Source organism: Hippoglossus stenolepis, chromosome 24 (assembly GCF_022539355.2).
Source record: "Hippoglossus stenolepis isolate QCI-W04-F060 chromosome 24, HSTE1.2, whole genome shotgun sequence".
Classification (NCBI taxonomy): Eukaryota; Metazoa; Chordata; class Actinopteri; order Pleuronectiformes; family Pleuronectidae; genus Hippoglossus; species Hippoglossus stenolepis.
This window is the reverse complement of record NC_061506.1, coordinates 5,368,731-5,385,408: the sequence shown is the minus strand read 5'-3', so window position 1 is coordinate 5,385,408 and position 16,678 is coordinate 5,368,731. Positions and strand designations below refer to the sequence as shown.

Below are 16,678 nucleotides of genomic sequence, written 5' to 3'. Positions count from 1 at the left end.
AATTGCATCATATTCACACATTAAATTCAGGTTGGATTTCCTCGATTCTTCAAAAAGGCCGGTCCAGTCGACTCCAAGCTTTTCTGAGAAGCTTTGATATTTGCATTGGTCATAAAAACATAGTGTGACTCCAAAACCTGATAAAGACGTCATGTCCCCAAGAACATCATAGTAGAGTATGGCATCCAAAATGTGATAAAACACTGTAGATGAATCAAAAATCAAAATTACATTCTCAGGATGCAAATATGATAGAGATCCAAACAAGGCTTGAAGACTTAACTGTGTTTTTAATAGGAGCTGTTAATTTTTTTTTTTTATATTAGAATATATTCCTTAAAACACTTTAGAAAGTATACAGCAGATATGTGGAATAAAGAACCCAAAACACACCTTACAGCAACATTACATAGATGATATGAAAGAATCCAAATGAGTCAAATGTTCAAAATTTAAAACTTTTATTTGTGAACCAATGGAATGAACTGCAATCCATCTTTGCCTTCTATCTTAAAGAACACTAACATGAGCGGGGGGGGGGGAGGCATAACATGACAGCTGGTGGCAGAACGGGCATCATCAGACGCTGGCTTCATTGGAGGGGACAGGCAGGATGACAACATTCTGCTGTGGAGAAACCAACTGAGGCCTTGCAGCTCCACTGTGGAGGTTCTGGGGGGGTGGGCTTGTCAACATGAGTTTTCCCCTCCAATGAAGCGATGCATGCTGCAGATTTAGGGAATACAAAAATATTAGCTGGAAGCGCAGGACCTTGTCTTTGTTTTTTTAAACCTGCTATGGCAAACAACACTAACAGCGGACACTGGAGTTAAACACAAAAGGCAGGCTTCAGTGTCCCGTTTCATACAAGTGCTTTAAAACTCATTTTAAAAACAAACAAACGTCAAAACTACACCAGCTGTCAAGTGATCGCGCAACAAATAACATTTCTCATATTGTTAATAAAAATAAATGGAAAACTTAAATTTCACAAATGCACCCTGGGACGTATTAGCCAGCCCACAAAAAGTCAGTTTGTCGTCTGAGCACTAACGATGTGGTTAGATGGGAATTTTTTAAGATTTCAGGGGGAAAAATTGGCCAAATTCTCCCTTTCATTCTGGAGAGATTTGCAGAAATCCCAATAGCGAGGTCCCTTCACATTAAGAGGAACTAACACAGGCCTCTTCAGCTCCAAGAATTCATTTCAGGTCTTAAAAGTGGGAATTGTTAAAGAGGAGAAAAGGTTCCAACAGACTCTTAAGGCCATTTTCATTAATTTACACGACAGCCTTCTTTTCGAGGTCTCGGGTCCAGTCACACTTCACAGGTCCCAGTCAGGGGACAGTGAAATAACACCGAAAATCTGTTTACAGTCCATCTCCGGTCTGATACTCGCAACATTATTACATTCGCCTTCCTCATTGTTTTGGGGGATTTCCTCTCAGGCAAAATGAGAAGGAATAAAAAACATCTGAGCGAGGAGGGAGCAGGGAGAGACCACCGAGTAAATATAGCTTCATATGTAAGAAATAACACTTTGTCAAAACTAGCCCAAGCATGTAACAGCAACCGAAATAAATCATGACCTTATGTTTTGGAAACGGGGGGGTGGACAGACCCACTCACAGTGTTTGACTGTCAGTCACCACTACTAACATTACTGAGGTAGAGATTTGTCCAGGGTCTAGGACTGATGTTTTCATAAGCTCCCCAGCCAGAGAGGTGCTAGGCTTCAGCTTCCACACCTGTACACATTCATATATAGACACACACACACAAAACACACTAACAATCATACAGTCGGACAGACACGAGCAGCACAGAGGCGACACTCGTCTTGTCTGTTCTGTCTGTTACACCCTGGGATCCTCTGTGTGCTGGTAGGCAGAGAAAACCATCTAAGGTGACTGGGAATGAAACACTGGGATGCAACAGGGATCACAGGCACACAGACAAATAGACACACAACTACCAATTAGCTTATCTCCGTAACACTTTTAAGCTCGAGGGCGACAGCTCAGTGGCACAAGCTCGGTACATGCGGTCCTATCACCTGTGCATGTGAAAAAACACTTTCCCTTTGTTACCTTTGCTACATTCGTTCATCAGAACCTGCCGTGCGACAAGTCGGGCGTCTCTTCTCCCCGTGAGGGTCCATTCACTTCAATTTCATTAACGAAAAAGGATTTTTTATCCAAATTGGAAAATATCACTATTCAAGTTATTCAGCCTCAAATGAAACTATTAAAATACTGCAGTGTCTTTGTAGAGAAACCTACTGATGAGACATTACAACTACAGCTTGAAGAGACTTCAGCTTAGCTGACAGGGGCTAAGTGAATTAGCATATTTAGCATGTGAAATGTGACGATGTAACGTGAATGACCTCATTTATTCCCAAACTCCTCATTGTGTTGGACAGACAAACTAAAACAAAGGGCGTCATCGATAAAACGAGTCAAACAAAAAGCAGAGGACATGAACTTAAAAACAACTGAAGATATGGATTCATACTAAAGCTTTGCATACAAGTCGTGAGGCAAAATAAAGTAGCTTTCTATGGCCCTGTTTACTCAAAATAAAAATAAAACTTCCAATCGCTTCCATTTTGGTTTTACAGTTTCTCCTTTCCCCTGTGCTTAAGGATTACAGATACACACCTCTGCAGTGTGACGATGTGTGCTCGTTCAAAGCGGCTCCACATCACCGAGATTTACAGACTTTCAGAGTGGACACGTGGGACAGGACTTTGGCAAAGTTTGACAAGATCATTTCTCAATATTGCTTGAGGGCGTCGAGGGGACGGCAGCATCTGTTGTCCATGAAAAAAAATCGAGCAGCCGCCGGGGGGAAAGTTCGGGAACAGGTGCCCCTGAGGGGAAAGCGGGCGGAGGGGAGGGAGGCGCCGTCCTCACATGGACTCAAACTCGTCGATGCGCTGCTTCGTGTTGCCCGATCGGATCTGGCGCAGCGTTTTGTATTTGTCTCGGCCGGCTTTCACATTCTCGGCGTGTAGCACGTCGTTCTGTGTCTTCTTGGTTTCGTCTCTGGCCTCGGCCAACTCTGAACTTAATGTCTGAGTGATGGGAGAGAAGATAAAACATAAAATTGTTGAGGAGGAGGGTAAAAGACAAGACAGAATAAAAAGGCAACCAAAATTAATGAATCGCCTTTGCCTGACTGGTGTTTCTTCTTTGCTACAAAACTACTTCAACTGATATTTTCAGATTTCTCTGAACGTTTCCCTCGTCGCTCACCTGCAGCTGCTGCTTCACCCTCTCGTTCTTCTGGGCTTCAGTGACGCGCGCCTCTTCGCTGCGGAGGTCGATCTCGCTGACGCCCTCGTTGGACAGCTCGGCACTGGCCTCTGCGTGGTTCTCGTCCTGCTCGTCGTGCTCGCTCTCGGCATTGCCGCCTGGAGCTGCTGGCATAATTGTCATCGCCGTCTTTAGCTCCTCCTTGGTCTTCTCCAAGTCATCCTGGGCTGAGAGAGCCTGCAAGAGGGAGCATGGAGGAGGACCGCATAGTTTAATAACGGAGGAGGAGGTCAGCCCTGACTCCATTAGTTCTGAAACCTTGATGGGTTATGCTTTAAATATACTGTAACAGATAAGACTCAGCCATAGTATGCAGCTATTGGGAAGATTTCCAAGTGGTTAAAAGGTTAATCACAATTCTGATGAAAGATTTAACAATGAGGCCCAAGTTTGCTTCTGCAGGATTGAGGGGAGAGGAGTGCGTTACCTTGTGTTGCCATTCTGAAGCCTCATCTTCTTTCTTCCTCTTGGCATCTTCCAGGAGAGCGATCTTGGCTGTGAATTCTGCCAGTTCAGCAGCCTGGGATCAAACATACATCAAACAGTCAGTGTCTGCTTGCAGAAGAATGGACTTCACTGTCTATTAAAGAGGCTTGTGTGCACAAAAATGTACACAGCCTGAAATTGCTCGCAGCATCAGTCAAACAAACACGCACCAGTTGCTCCTGGTTCTTCAGCTGGTCTGCGGCCTGTTTGGCCAGCTCCCCCTTCGCCTCCTCTGCCATTGTCCTCTCTCTCTCCAGCCTCTCCGCCTCCTCCCTCGCTCTCCTTCTCTCCTGCTCCAGCTCCAGGGCCCGGCGAGTCTGCTCCTCGAGCTCTGTGGGAACAAACACAAAAACAGTTCAAACAAAGAGGGACGGCTTCAACCAAATTTTCAGTTCAACAGACACAACTGATCTTGCAGCCCAAGAGAGATGCTCTGATTTGATAGACAGAGGGAGGTGAGGGGGAGGCAGCACTGATAAGTGAACAGATCGATAAGTAAGAAAACCAAATACCTTTCTGAGCTCTCATCGTCTGCTCCTCAATGTGTCTTAGCCGCTCCATGAGCTCATCTTTCTCACGCTCTATCTTCTCCTTTTCTTTCTCCGCATGCTCTCGCTTCTTTTTCTCATTCTCCAGCTGGGCCCTGGGAAAAAAAACAACACGTTTATTAATTGAATGTTAAAGCAAGCACTTTTTTAACGCCATAAAATGACCACATACTCCTGCCTCAGAGCAGGCGTGTAAAAAAAGGAAGACAGCCCTCTGGTGGAGAAGCATTATAACTGATATTTACAAGCAGCATACTTGGAGTAAACAGTTGCTACATCGCTTAAAACCTTGGTCTGATAGGATTTGCTATCAATTTAATTTACAATAGTTAAGAGGAAATATTTGTGCATGGTGTATATGGTGTTTTCAGTACCTCTCCATTTGTTTGTGGTGCTTCTCCTCCCGGGCCTGAGCCTTCATCTGTTGCACCTCGATGGTGTCGGGCTTTCTCCTCCTCATGTACAACTCGTGGTTTCCCATACACAACGCCAAGATTCGCTTGTTGATGCGCAGTCGCGGGGCATAAAACACAAAGTCCTACAAGGGTAAGAAAAGAGAGAAGCAGAAGATATATACTTAACTGTAAAGCAGGACATTTTTCTGAGGACACTTTTGATGAATTTCACACTCACAGGCGCTTTCTTGTCGATAGGTTTGATGACGAACTTCTTGTCGTTGAAAGAGATGTTTCGAATCTCGCTCCAGGGGAAGCCAATCTTTGGTGTCAACCTGAAAACAAAAAAACATGCTTTATAAAACTTGGCCAGCAGATGGTGCCCAGCATGGACAAACTGACTAACATGAAATTATCAGACTGGATTTTTCAGGCTGCATCAGTGAAATTGGAAAGAATGACAGGAAACAGAAGGTGGATGAAACTCTAAATATCCTCTCCTGCCAAAATTTGACAGGATACCTGTAGTTCTCTGATCAGAAAGGAACAGGTCTCTGTTGTCACCTGGGCGAGGGAAAAAGGATGGCAGCTGTGATGACCCCAGATAACAGACAGGAAGGCCAAGGCAGAGAGACAGTGAGAGGAAACGCTACAAGAGTTCTGATTATATCTATACTTTCCTCTACGAAAGGGGAAACGAAAATCTGACCAGGAAAGACTCTTCAGTTCCTTTCTCCACCTCAGCCTCATTTTTCACTTCTAAAAATATTGTCCTCTAGACTATTGTACACTTGTGAGTCCTCGCCCAATGTTTATGTTGATATCAAACAAAGAATTTCTCCAGAATGATAGAGCAGTTATTTTGTGAGTACACCTGACAGATCTGTGTGTTTTTGTGCCTTACTTGTCTTCATGCTCATAGATGTTGAGGCCGAGAGCATCCACGCCCAACCACAGCTGTGTGCCCTTCTTGTTTTTAATCTCAAAGTAGTTGACGCCGTACATCTCCAGGTCCTGGGCGATTTTAAGATACTCCATCATCGAGTCCTCTCTAACGAAGAGGAAACACAGAGGGTCATGAGTTATGCTTTTAGAAATATTATCATAGCTGTGAAAGAGAAATTAATTTACATTTTTAAAATACAATTACATCCCAGGGTATGTCGACACACTCCTCGTCCTAACAAGTTTCAAACACGTACACACAGAAAGATTTTTTTCTTTATCTCCTTCAATTTAACACACACCTGAGCATTCCTCTGTGTTCTTCATGCCAAGTCTGTATCCGGTCCTCCCACTGCTCCTTGGTCAGCTTGTGTTGCTCCAGGACTCTGCACACAAACAGACACACACAGCCACAATGAAATGACTTTCGCCTGAAGGAATGTCGATCGGCACAGAATTGTTTCCTCCGGAGGAAATCATACAAGATCCTACCAGGGAACGAGACGCATTCCAGGGTTTGTGTGATGTAGTGCGTGTGTGTGTGTGTGTGTGGGGGAACTGAGCGGACGCCTCCCACAGTAGGTGGCCGTTTGGTCACTCATGTTCAGAGCGGTTTGTGAGATGTTTGTACCTCTGAGGCAGCAGTCTGTCATGGGTAAGGTAGCCAGGCTTGTGGGCATCTTTGTTGTAGTCTCCATACTTGGTCTGGACGGCGTATGATGCCAGTAACACCGCCGTCTCTGGGGGACAATAGTTCTCATCATTCAGGATGGCCTCCTTCACCTGGCAGAACGGGGAGGACGTAAAATAGTTAATAATAGTTTTCAAGTTTTCAAATAGCACCAAAAAATTCACTACATCTAGTTGAAAACTTGATCAGTGGTTTGTTACCTGAAGAAAGAAGAGTCTCTGGGTGATCTCCTGGATGAGCTCCTCCGACACATCCTCAGGGAAGAATTTGGCTCTGAACTTAAACTGCAGGGGGTTCTCCTTCTTCACATCCTGCTGGGTCACCTAAAAAACAACAACAGTGTCATTATTCATCCATCGCTCAGTCACATCATGTTTGTGTCACAGCTACATCTTAGTGTCCAGGTAGAATGAACACGTCAGCTTGTAAATAATCATTTTTGAGCACAATTGGTGACTATAGACTATCATGCTTTTGCAGTAATGACTTATCTGCTGAGATTGTTTAATAACCTCATTTCGGGTTGCTTTAAATATGTTTATCTTTTGTGCTTATGTTTAAGAAATGCATCTGCCTCAAAAACGTAGCATTGTTTGAGCTAAAATCCATCACAAAAGTACATTAAGTAACTAATTAACAAGCACATTTACCACAAGACACTTCTGTAATGTGCGTCGTCTGACATATGTTAGTGGTACGTACACAAGCAGACAGACAGAGACACAGAAAACTGTTGAGGGGGATTTTCTGTCACGCATACTCGGAAACACACAGACACACTGTAATAGCAGAGGTTTAGGCCGGAGGGTATGTTGCCCTGAATGAGAGAGGAGGGCTGTTGAAAGAGAACATCCGAGGCTCCAAACCACAGCACAACTTCCAGACAAATCCCAAACAGACACAGACAAACAGACCAAGATTGAATCATGGCAAAGAGTTAAGAAGAGAAGGAGGCAGAGAGATGGAAGAAGGAAGAAAGAACAGCTACAAACTGTTTATTTTGATGTGATGTGACACCGACCTTCTTATTGAGTTTGAGCCAGGTGCTGTAGCCTTTACTGTCCACATACTGTAGACCGAAGAACCAGACCTCCCGCAGACCCACTGTCTTCACCACCTGAGATCAAAACAAAAAGAAATACATTGCTACAGCTTGTTAAAGGATCATTTTCAGCTGTTCAGTGTAGACAGACAGGAAATGGATGGAAAGAAAGACGGTGACATGCCACAGAGGTGGGGTTCTTTCAATAGGGTGTTGTCATATAATAGTATATTTATCTTATCAATACAGTGCAGCTCATCACCTTATCACTGCTGTGAAAGTTTCTAAAACTGGCTGACAATTACAAGCCCATCAGGTAAACTGCGTGCACAACTTGTTTGGGTAAATCTTCTGATTCACTGAATTATATCAGTTAATGGATGTAGGATGAGGGTAAAGTGGGACGTGGAAGATATAAAAAATGAAGTCAGTTGTGTCACTCGTGCACACCTGGTCGAAGAGCTGTTTCCCTGTGGTATTGGGCTGGATGGCAAACTCCAGCTCTGCATCCATGGTGGTGACCCGGACGTTGATCTAGAAAACAAACACAGCAAGAAGTTAAACTTGTTGCATTATTAATACAAGGATTTTATTTTCAAATATTAGATAGAGCAGCGACACCCGACTCTTCTCATTTCTAAAGTCCCAATATAATTTGCTTACCAAACAACTTTTGGTAAACTGCATGTTTTGGTGGAAAATCTTGTTTTTCCATAAATATAAATTAGAATTATACTTTTGTCACAAATTTCTGTAGTATTTTCTCAAACAAAAACCACTAAACAAAGACACCCTGTAATTCCAAATGAGAAACAGTGAGTGCTTTCTGAGATCGTCCGTTATGGGGATGAATTGTTTTTCGGTCGAGCAACAATCTGCCGGAAAATTACAGAATTCCTACAGAGATTAATGACAGCTTATTGCGCAATTTCTCAATTTGTGTCAACCATAACCCAAATTTAGTGAAGCCACTGTAAACTCTGGTCTCTCCCTTTCATTTTCCATCCTGCACTGCCAGGGAGAGCAAACCCCACCTCTCCAGGCAGCCTACAACTGCAGGGCCTCTGCTGGGGCGGAGCGGGAGATAAAACTCAGGCATTGGCTGTGCCCTGTTTAGCAGCACTGGCGGCGCGCCTAGCAGCGGCTCATGGCACGGAGCAGAGCGGGGCCGACCTCTGAAGCATCTCACATCCTTCCTCCCACGACTACATACACACAGAGGCTGAATGTTGCCTCGCTGGTGATTAACAACTCGAGAAGAGACGGAGGGAAACGTGCATGGTACAGATGAAGGTGAGAAAATGAGAGGCAGAGAGCAAAATAATAAAGTAAAGCAAGAGATGATCTCGGGTGTATTCCCTTTGAGATTAAGTTACAGCGAGGTTGCTGAAGATGGGCCAACCGTGCAAAAATCAAGGGAAAGGAAAAGGGACACAGACGGAGCCTTTCCTTTTCAGTTCTACACAAAACCTCAGGAACGCTTACTTTGCATTTCTCTCAGTGCCTCTCTCATTTTTTTCACCGTCTCTCCGGCCTTCATCTCTCCGTTTCTCAGGCAATGAATAATCCATGAAACTTGTGTCTATACAGCACATAGCTGGACTCCCACACCACACAGCTCCCACCACAATGTATCTGCCTGTCTAACTCTCATTAATTAGCCATGAAAAGTTGCAGCACTTTCTCCACACTGTAGACATCTTGCATGAACATCTCCAACTAACTACACTTAAAAAGCCACATCAGCAAAATAACCTGTCCACGGTTCACTGGAAGATGAATTAGTATTTTGTGCTTGTTTCAAAAAGAAGCTGCCTCACTGACTTCCTGAGACAGGAGCAGTTATGGAGAGTGGAGTGTTGAGCTGGGGTTTCTAAGTGACCGGCCTTGAATGTCTCTTGCCCTGTGTTTGTGTGGGGCCCGCCTGCCATCAGCCATCAGCTGTGAAAGAGCCGGCCCTTTGTGCTGCATGCGAGTACGTGTCTCTGGCAAAACGTAGCCAGAGCGCAGAGAGGTGGAATCCTGTGTGGACCAGACGGTTAGTTAATCCTCTCTCCTGCAGAGAGACGGGGAGGAGAAGAGCGACAACAACATGCCGGGGCGCTGACACACACAGACAACTGAGAAGTCTCAAAGGAGCAACTTTTGCAAGCCTGTCCTTATGTGACATTTGTCCCTCTGGTGACACGAGACACACTGACTGGGCAACAAGACAGTTCCTAAGAGGATCTCTTTTGAAATCATTAGGTTACAGTTAAACCAGCAGACACATTTCAGAAGTTTCTTGTTTGCTTAAGCAGGTCAAAGCATGTGTTTTACCCACAAACTTAGGTGTGCTTAATGCTGCCCTGTCATATAAAGGGAGTTTGAGTCATGATTTCAACTGACGTGTCTCAACAGTTCCTCAAAACAAGAAGGAAACCATAAAACTAATATGATATCATGTTGTATTCAGATCGACTGTCTTATCCACCATTTAACTTGCAGATATCCACATAATACAACAGAATGGCAGCCTTCCTGCAGCCATGCCCCACAACACCGAGCGGTCATCCAGTCACTACACTAACAGGTAGCTAGACAGAAAAAGTGTCAAGGAAGTTCTTATTGGGAATCAGGAAGCAGACACATCAGTGCACAAGGATAAAAATATTAAAGAGTAGAAGTTAGTTTATTTATCTAAAATTCTGGATTATGTTATTCTGACTTGGACTATCATTTTGCCTCATTTCAGCTGCTCGCCAATTGCATTAACCAGTGAGTTTTCCCAAGCTACAGTTGTGGTTGGCTTGACAATCTACAATGCTTTCTGAAGTTGTAGTGAGTATAACTACAGACTTTATAATACCACTCAAGACTTCTAAGTGACACAATAAGTCAGGGTAGCAAAGTAAAATTCCAAAAAGTATATCAGAGACTGCAAATTGTGTCAAAATCAGTGGCTGGATCATTTGAATTGCCTGTATTTTGCATTCTTAGTGTCATTTTGCCACGTTTCTAAATCCCCCTCTCCATTTCAGTTGGGAAGAGGAGTTCTCACTCAGACAGGCCCCTTGTTAAATGTGCAGCTGTTTAGTTCCTGTAAGCTGTTTAGAGGAGCTTTGCAGAGCGAGGCCTTAAGAGAGAGACACACACACACACTTCAATCAGTAGAGCTGCTAATCTGTCCTGCTGGGCTCTGAGCAGCTGTCTGTCTCTCCGATTAACCCCCCTGCAGGGTGAGGCAGGCCTCTGAGGGTGGGGGAATGAAAGGGGGAGTGAGAGGAGACGAGGATTCACCACAAGCTACAGACACAAACTCATCTTTTAGGAAACTGGAAAGTTTTGCAGCCTGTTGTATAAACAGCATTTGAAACACTTGAAGAGATTTTACAAGATACACTCGAGGGGCAATAAAAATGGAAAAAGGAGGGTCTTACATACCCTACTTGATTATGGACCTAGCTTTTGTATTGTTAATGAGGTGATGGGTCAAACACAAGAGGCAAACAAGAGTTTAATGTTGCTCAGCACCAACGCTGATGCTCCTACCTTCCTCTAAATGTCCCTATTTTCATACCTCCTAAACCGCTGGGTATCTCCTCAGCACGACAACAAATCCCTCGTTTCCTTTCTTCTCTTTGTCAACTTCCTATTTTTCCTGATCCCTACGCTCATCTTCCCCGACTTCTCCTTTCCCTTCCAGGCCCTCGGTCGTCTGGTGATAATCCTGTCTCTTCACCCTGTGTCTGTGCTTGCATAGAGGCAGGATGTTGACACAGACTGGGCCCCGATACACACAGTGGGCCCCCTCTCCTGCAAACAGGAAAACAGCCACGGGCTAGGAAACCCGTGTGGGCCCTCTTCCTGTGGGGTGCTGTCACCTCATAATTCCACAGCCCACACACTGCACCAAAGGGGTTGGGGTCAAGTGGGTGTGGGGATATGATGTCAACAGACAGAAACAGCACATTATTCCATATTACTACAAATGTAAAATATGTTCATAGAAACACTCACACGAACTGTTTGATGGTTTACGTTTTATGCACACTGATGTCGAAGCCCTGAAATAGGGACACCGATATCTAAATCATCATCAATTAATCACCACTGATTAAAAATCCATTGATATATTAACCCATTGGATTAACCACTAATGGCATCCAAGGAGTCAGGTGTCGGTCGGGGAGAAGCACAGCTGCAGCTTTGGTATGAAAAACAGTATTTTATGCCCATTTTCAGTCAGAACAAAACTTTTATCATTTCTGAATTTAAGTTGCATAAACCAACGGGGGTATACAAAGACTCTTTAAGCCAACAAGGTCACAGTCAGCAGTGTGCAACAGTAACAAAGCAGCCTCCAGAGCACTGGTTCAATTGGTTTTAAGTGGCCGCTCTCACTATGAAAGGCTCCACACAAAATAAAGCTATGGTGTGTTGTCAGAGAGTCGGGAACATTTTCTTTACAAGTTGCTGTAGAACTAAACTGCTGAATGAAACGATTTATCTATGGAAGAGAGTGTTACATTCCTACGCTGCATCTTATGAGTGTCAGTCTAATCATCTTATCCTCAGTTACAGAACATTGTTAAAAAAGAATGCTGCATGGTTTAAATTATGGATGCATTATCAATACAGTTGTGAGTGTTACTGATAATTCAGTAGCCTCCCTGCTACATCAACAAACACTTCTGTTACTCAAACTTACTGAGGCATAAGAAGACTATTCCAAAAGTTTTTGAGGTCTGGCACTGATCCCAGAGAAGGTCACGTCTGATCAGCCCTGCTGTCCTTCCTCTGTTTATTATGTCAGTGCCTCCCTGCCACAGGCTGTACTTTCTCTGTCAGTTATTGTCTGTGACAGACATGTCCCTCTCAGCAGAGAGGCCAGCACTCCGCTGTACAAGCTGTCTTTTTGGGACGGTCCCCTGATGATTCAAGAGACAAAAGGGGGAAGTGGAGGACATCATTGCCTTTGCTTGGCTGTCCCCCACACCCATCAACTATAGAATTAGACAGGAGATGCGCTCCATTTGTGCAGAAGCCTGAAGCCTGTTGTTCCCAGTTCCTCTGAAATGTACTGATGTAAGCTTTCGCAACTTGACCCTGAGCTGGTAAACTAAGAATGCCAAATGCGAAGAGGAGCTGTATCATATTTAGTTTGTGCAGAGTAACACATGGGCTGGACAACTCCACACTTTGAAAATCCCTTCCTTTAAAGAGACAACTAACAGTGAAACAAACAATATTCCCAGACCCATGTGGGACATGTTCCCATGATGAAAAAAGCAGCATGACAACAGTGGGAATCAGACAACCATGAAGCAACTGCATAAAATCGGTCTTGTATTGGCGTTGTTCACATCCCAGGACTCTCTCTGGCATTCTCTCCACCCTTTAAGCAACAATGGCAGCAGTGTTGCAGTTGCACAGCCTGTGGGCAAGGCAGTACACTTCACACTCTGGCTGTTGTTTACTTGGAAGAGGAGTACGAGGAGTGGGAGCAGCCATGGGTATGAAACTGCCACTTCAACCAACGCTCAAATGTAGCCTTGGGGCGGCAGTGCACGCCTACCGTTACGACAAGAGAGCAGTTCTGAGGAGTCAGATTGTACAAGCAGACTGAGCAGGAACCAACAAGCAACTTTCATGTTTCTGATTCATATCAGATATCCTGAGCTTGAAGATTGTTAAGACTTTTTCCATCAAACAATCTGAATCAATTATCCTGGAAAGTGTCTAAACGCAAGTGTTTTATCCCTGACTTCTTGCCCTGAGCAGCTCATGTGCCTGTCTGTATCTCTTTAAAAACACAGAATGATAGAAGCACCAGTTCTCAACTAGCTTTCAGTTTCTTACCGGTTTCGGCATCTTTATTTCCTAGCCCCCTTACACCCGTTGACTGAGAGGAAGAATCTGTCACTGGACGACAGCAACACTTGTATCTCACGGCCTGAAAGAGAAACAGACATGTTTTTTTCCATTAGTCAACACAGTCTATGTTGGTGAAAAAATATTATCTGCTAGTAAGTCTGATTTCCTGTAAAACATTATTGCTTTCTGAAAAGTCTTTATGAAAGGATCCATCAGTTAAACCCTGGCTATACAATGCATAGAGTTGAAAATAACAATATAGTTTCAGGAGTGATGACCTGTGTTGAACATTAATATGAGCTTCAGACGATTCAGGTAAAGAGTTGAAAAATGATATCAAGAAAAAAATGTAATATCAAGAACTATCACAATAAATGTCACATTATTATTTCTTGCAAGTTTAAAGACTGATTTATTGGCAAATCTGAGGTAGATCAATTATGCACTTGACCTCCTCACTGTGTTTGGACAATGCTTTTAAACAAATCAATATATATTTGACTTTTGTAACACAGCTGTTGATCAATATTGTATTTCAATCATCATCGTTTTATTGACATGGTCTAAATATCCTTATCTTGAAACTGTCACTTTTTCATGCAATACAAATTTTAAGTTTCAATTTTAATGCTGCATAAGACATTTCCTGAGTTTTAAGCCAAACTGAGGTATTTAGCAGGTCTGGTTTTGACTTGGCAAACATACATTAACAGGAAGTTTGTTTCTATCTTTATTTTGAAGGGCAATCCAATGTTTTGTTTGGAGATCACCTAAATATTGTTAAAAATCAGAAGAGGACTCGATCCATTTTGGCAGCTGGAGGTGAGACAGTGAACATTAATCATCACAGAGTAAAAGTAAGTAAAGAGACTGTATAACATAGTCATATAGTGGCTTTAAAGAAGAAATGATGGTAAACCAGGTGGAGACACTTGTAGCTTCCAGCAATTAGCTTCGCCCACTTACCCGCCGAGAGTTGGCTTCCGTTACAATTTGACAACTATTTAAATGAAATGGTGGTAAATACGTGTCACTGTCGTAAAAAAAAAAAAAAAAATACGTTAGCACGACGGGAATAATTAAAAATAAACGTGTGAAAAATTAATTCCTCCACCTGCGTTAACCGCTACACGACCATTCCCACATAAAGTGAACAGTGGCCCATAGCAAAGGGCTGATTAGAAGATAGTGGGTGTAGTCTATGTAACGGGACGAGCTAGCTACAGCTGCTGCCTTGCTAGGACGTGTGAAGTTTTAACGCGCATTTTCACGCACGTTGGGCCAATTCAAACGCATTTTACCCCGCAGAAGAAACAGGGGAAGAAACACGCAAAAAAGACGTGTCCCGACACTCCAGCGTGTGGACCGTGTCGAGGGGGAGATAAGAAGAAGGGGATCGAACACGAGGATATCCGCTATTGCATCAAAGTTGAGAAGCTGTGTGTGTTTTTTTTTTTTAGGGAGAGGCAACTCACCGGGGGGAGACTGAGTGGTTCTTAGAATGGATGTGGAAGCCCGCTGTCCTCGGATGAGACCCCAAACGTCCACGATGAAATCAACCTGTGGACGATCCCGTGTTTCCGTGTTTTTTGAGCTGAGAGCGAATCGTTCGAGTCCCGAACAACCATAAGGCGATTTGGGGTGCCACTGTGAAGCGCGCGGAAATGACACGACGCCACTTCCGGTGTTGGCTTTAATAGTAAAAGCCTCCCGGAAGCACTTCGACAATTGTCGCTAATTTGAACTCCACCAATATCACAACACAAACACAGTAATTTTAAAAGTGTCGTTAAGAGGTGTAGAAGTACAAATGTAACAATACACTGCTAAAGCATTCACGTATACATATATGAAAATTGAAAGCATATCATTTTTGCTGCTATTCTTTTTAATGCTGATGACCATGCAACAAAAAGCTGCATCATAAGTTATTAAAATATTGTTGGGTTTAATGTTTGCTCGTTTCCGGTCATTTCTCCCTTTTCTCCAGTCAGCTTGACGCACCCGATGGTGAAGATGTTCAATATCAATCACTCAAAACTTTATTTATACAGCACCTTTCAAACAAGCCATTCACAAAATCCACAAAACGCACATACAGAGATCCACATGCATTTATTTTAGTTAATCTAAAAATGTACAACCTCACAGGCGTCGTCTTCATATTCTTAAATTCAACATAATTATTTGGGATAAATATTTCAGCTTCTCATTCTGAGTTTGGTCATTTCTTCTTGTACTACCTCATTTTACCACTAGATGTCGCCATGGCTCTTTTACTGGTTTCCCAGAGGAGCCACTCAGATCTAAATTGACACAAACTTTCAATCCAGCCCATATTTGATGAGGAAATGGTGTCATGGGCAAATACATATTTCAGCTCATACAGAACAACTTCCAACAATAACTTGAATTTCTTTCTGACCTCCAACAGGATGAAGAAGAGGAGGAGGAGGAGGAGGAGGAAGAAGAAGCAGCAGGACCTATCCGGGTCTATTTTGTTGCGCGGAGGTGAACGCTGCTTTGGTTTTGGAGGACGTGCAGGTAAGGACTCACATTAGCTTGTGATCATTTAGTCACGATTAGATTTTACGAAATAAAAGTGAACCATCAACTTTCGACTGAGTCAAAGTTGTATTAATGTAATATCCTAACAGGACGCATGGAGGCAGCGCTGCTCTATCGGCCACAGAACCATGGAGGCGCCAGCACGCCGAACCTCGTTTACAATTTGGCTGTTTAAAGATCACATATCGACAAACTATAACTACACGCCTCTCCTTGAATTAATAACCAGAGAGTTTAATCGATACAATTTTACTGACAATTCGGCGTACAAGTAGTTTGCAAATCTTAATGCAATCTAGCTCACTTTTTATTTGACATGCTTCTTGATGTGTTGATGCCTGCTACTTGGAATAATTGCTCTTATGCATATTTTGTTAGTTGACCGGATCATTAATATTCACATAATTAGTAATGAGGTATGAAGGAGTGCCTGGTCTCCTTTATTTCATCAGGAGACTAAATATTTGTTTTTTCGGAAACTAAAAATTAGTTTGTGGCCCTCCCTTGGAAAACACCTGTGGAATATCTGTGTGCACTTTTAAATGTAGCAGTGCTCTGAACATCCCCCTGGGCCATGTCAGGGAAGTTGTCACATTGTGTTACATGTGGAACTTGCCTTGGTCTTTATTTAGCCTGGCATATTTCCACGTCACAAGATCTCTGTCCATATGACCCGGGGCACGTTGCAGCTATTGTCAAAGCAGTGAAAGAAGCCACTGTGTTGTAGGGACTGGAAACTGGATGGGGGGAATTGGACAAATTTACTTTTAAGTCATCAGGTGTGTGTGTGACTTGTGTGTAAGATCATTGTGGATATTGATGCTCAT

The 16,678-nt window shown here is 43.3% G+C and overlaps 2 protein-coding genes across 3 annotated transcripts in view; one reads left to right on the top strand and one right to left on the bottom strand.

Moving 5' to 3' along the window:
* Window positions 1-444: 444 nt before the first annotated feature.
* Window positions 445-14,960, bottom strand: LOC118103383 (radixin). Of its 2 annotated transcripts, XM_035150267.2 has the most exons (15): window positions 14,759-14,960; window positions 13,269-13,362; window positions 7,878-7,961; window positions 7,407-7,502; window positions 6,586-6,708; window positions 6,326-6,477; window positions 5,997-6,080; window positions 5,654-5,800; window positions 4,988-5,084; window positions 4,729-4,892; window positions 4,319-4,449; window positions 3,977-4,137; window positions 3,748-3,840; window positions 3,261-3,497; window positions 445-3,079 (listed from the first exon to the last, which is right to left on the bottom strand). In XM_035150267.2, exons 2-15 carry the CDS (start codon window positions 13,278-13,280, stop codon window positions 2,915-2,917), a joined length of 1,746 nt encoding a protein of 581 aa, XP_035006158.1. In that variant the 5' UTR covers window positions 13,281-13,362; window positions 14,759-14,960; the 3' UTR covers window positions 445-2,914. The 2 variants fall into 2 exon arrangements, with proteins under 2 accessions (XP_035006158.1, XP_035006159.1); XM_035150268.2 differs by lacking the exons at window positions 6,326-6,477; window positions 6,586-6,708; window positions 7,407-7,502; window positions 13,269-13,362; window positions 14,759-14,960 and having other exon boundaries at window positions 7,878-7,936.
* Window positions 14,961-15,732: 772 nt separating this feature from the next.
* The window catches only part of LOC118103381 (guanine nucleotide exchange factor DBS), a 40,972-nt gene continuing 40,026 nt past the window's right edge, over window positions 15,733-16,678 (top strand). The window contains exon 1 of the mRNA XM_047339182.1: window positions 15,733-15,827. The gene's annotated coding sequence lies outside the window, so the exon portion shown is untranslated. The remainder of the gene's footprint in view (window positions 15,828-16,678) is intronic.

Coding starts and splice junctions, on each gene's coding strand:
- LOC118103383 (XM_035150267.2), bottom strand. Junction 6,709..7,406: donor GGCTCAAACTCAATAAGAAG/GTCGGTGTCACA, acceptor GTTGTTTTTTAG/GTGACCCAGCAGGATGTGAA. Junction 4,450..4,728: donor CACCACAAACAAATGGAGAG/GTACTGAAAACA, acceptor TTTTTTTCCCAG/GGCCCAGCTGGAGAATGAGA.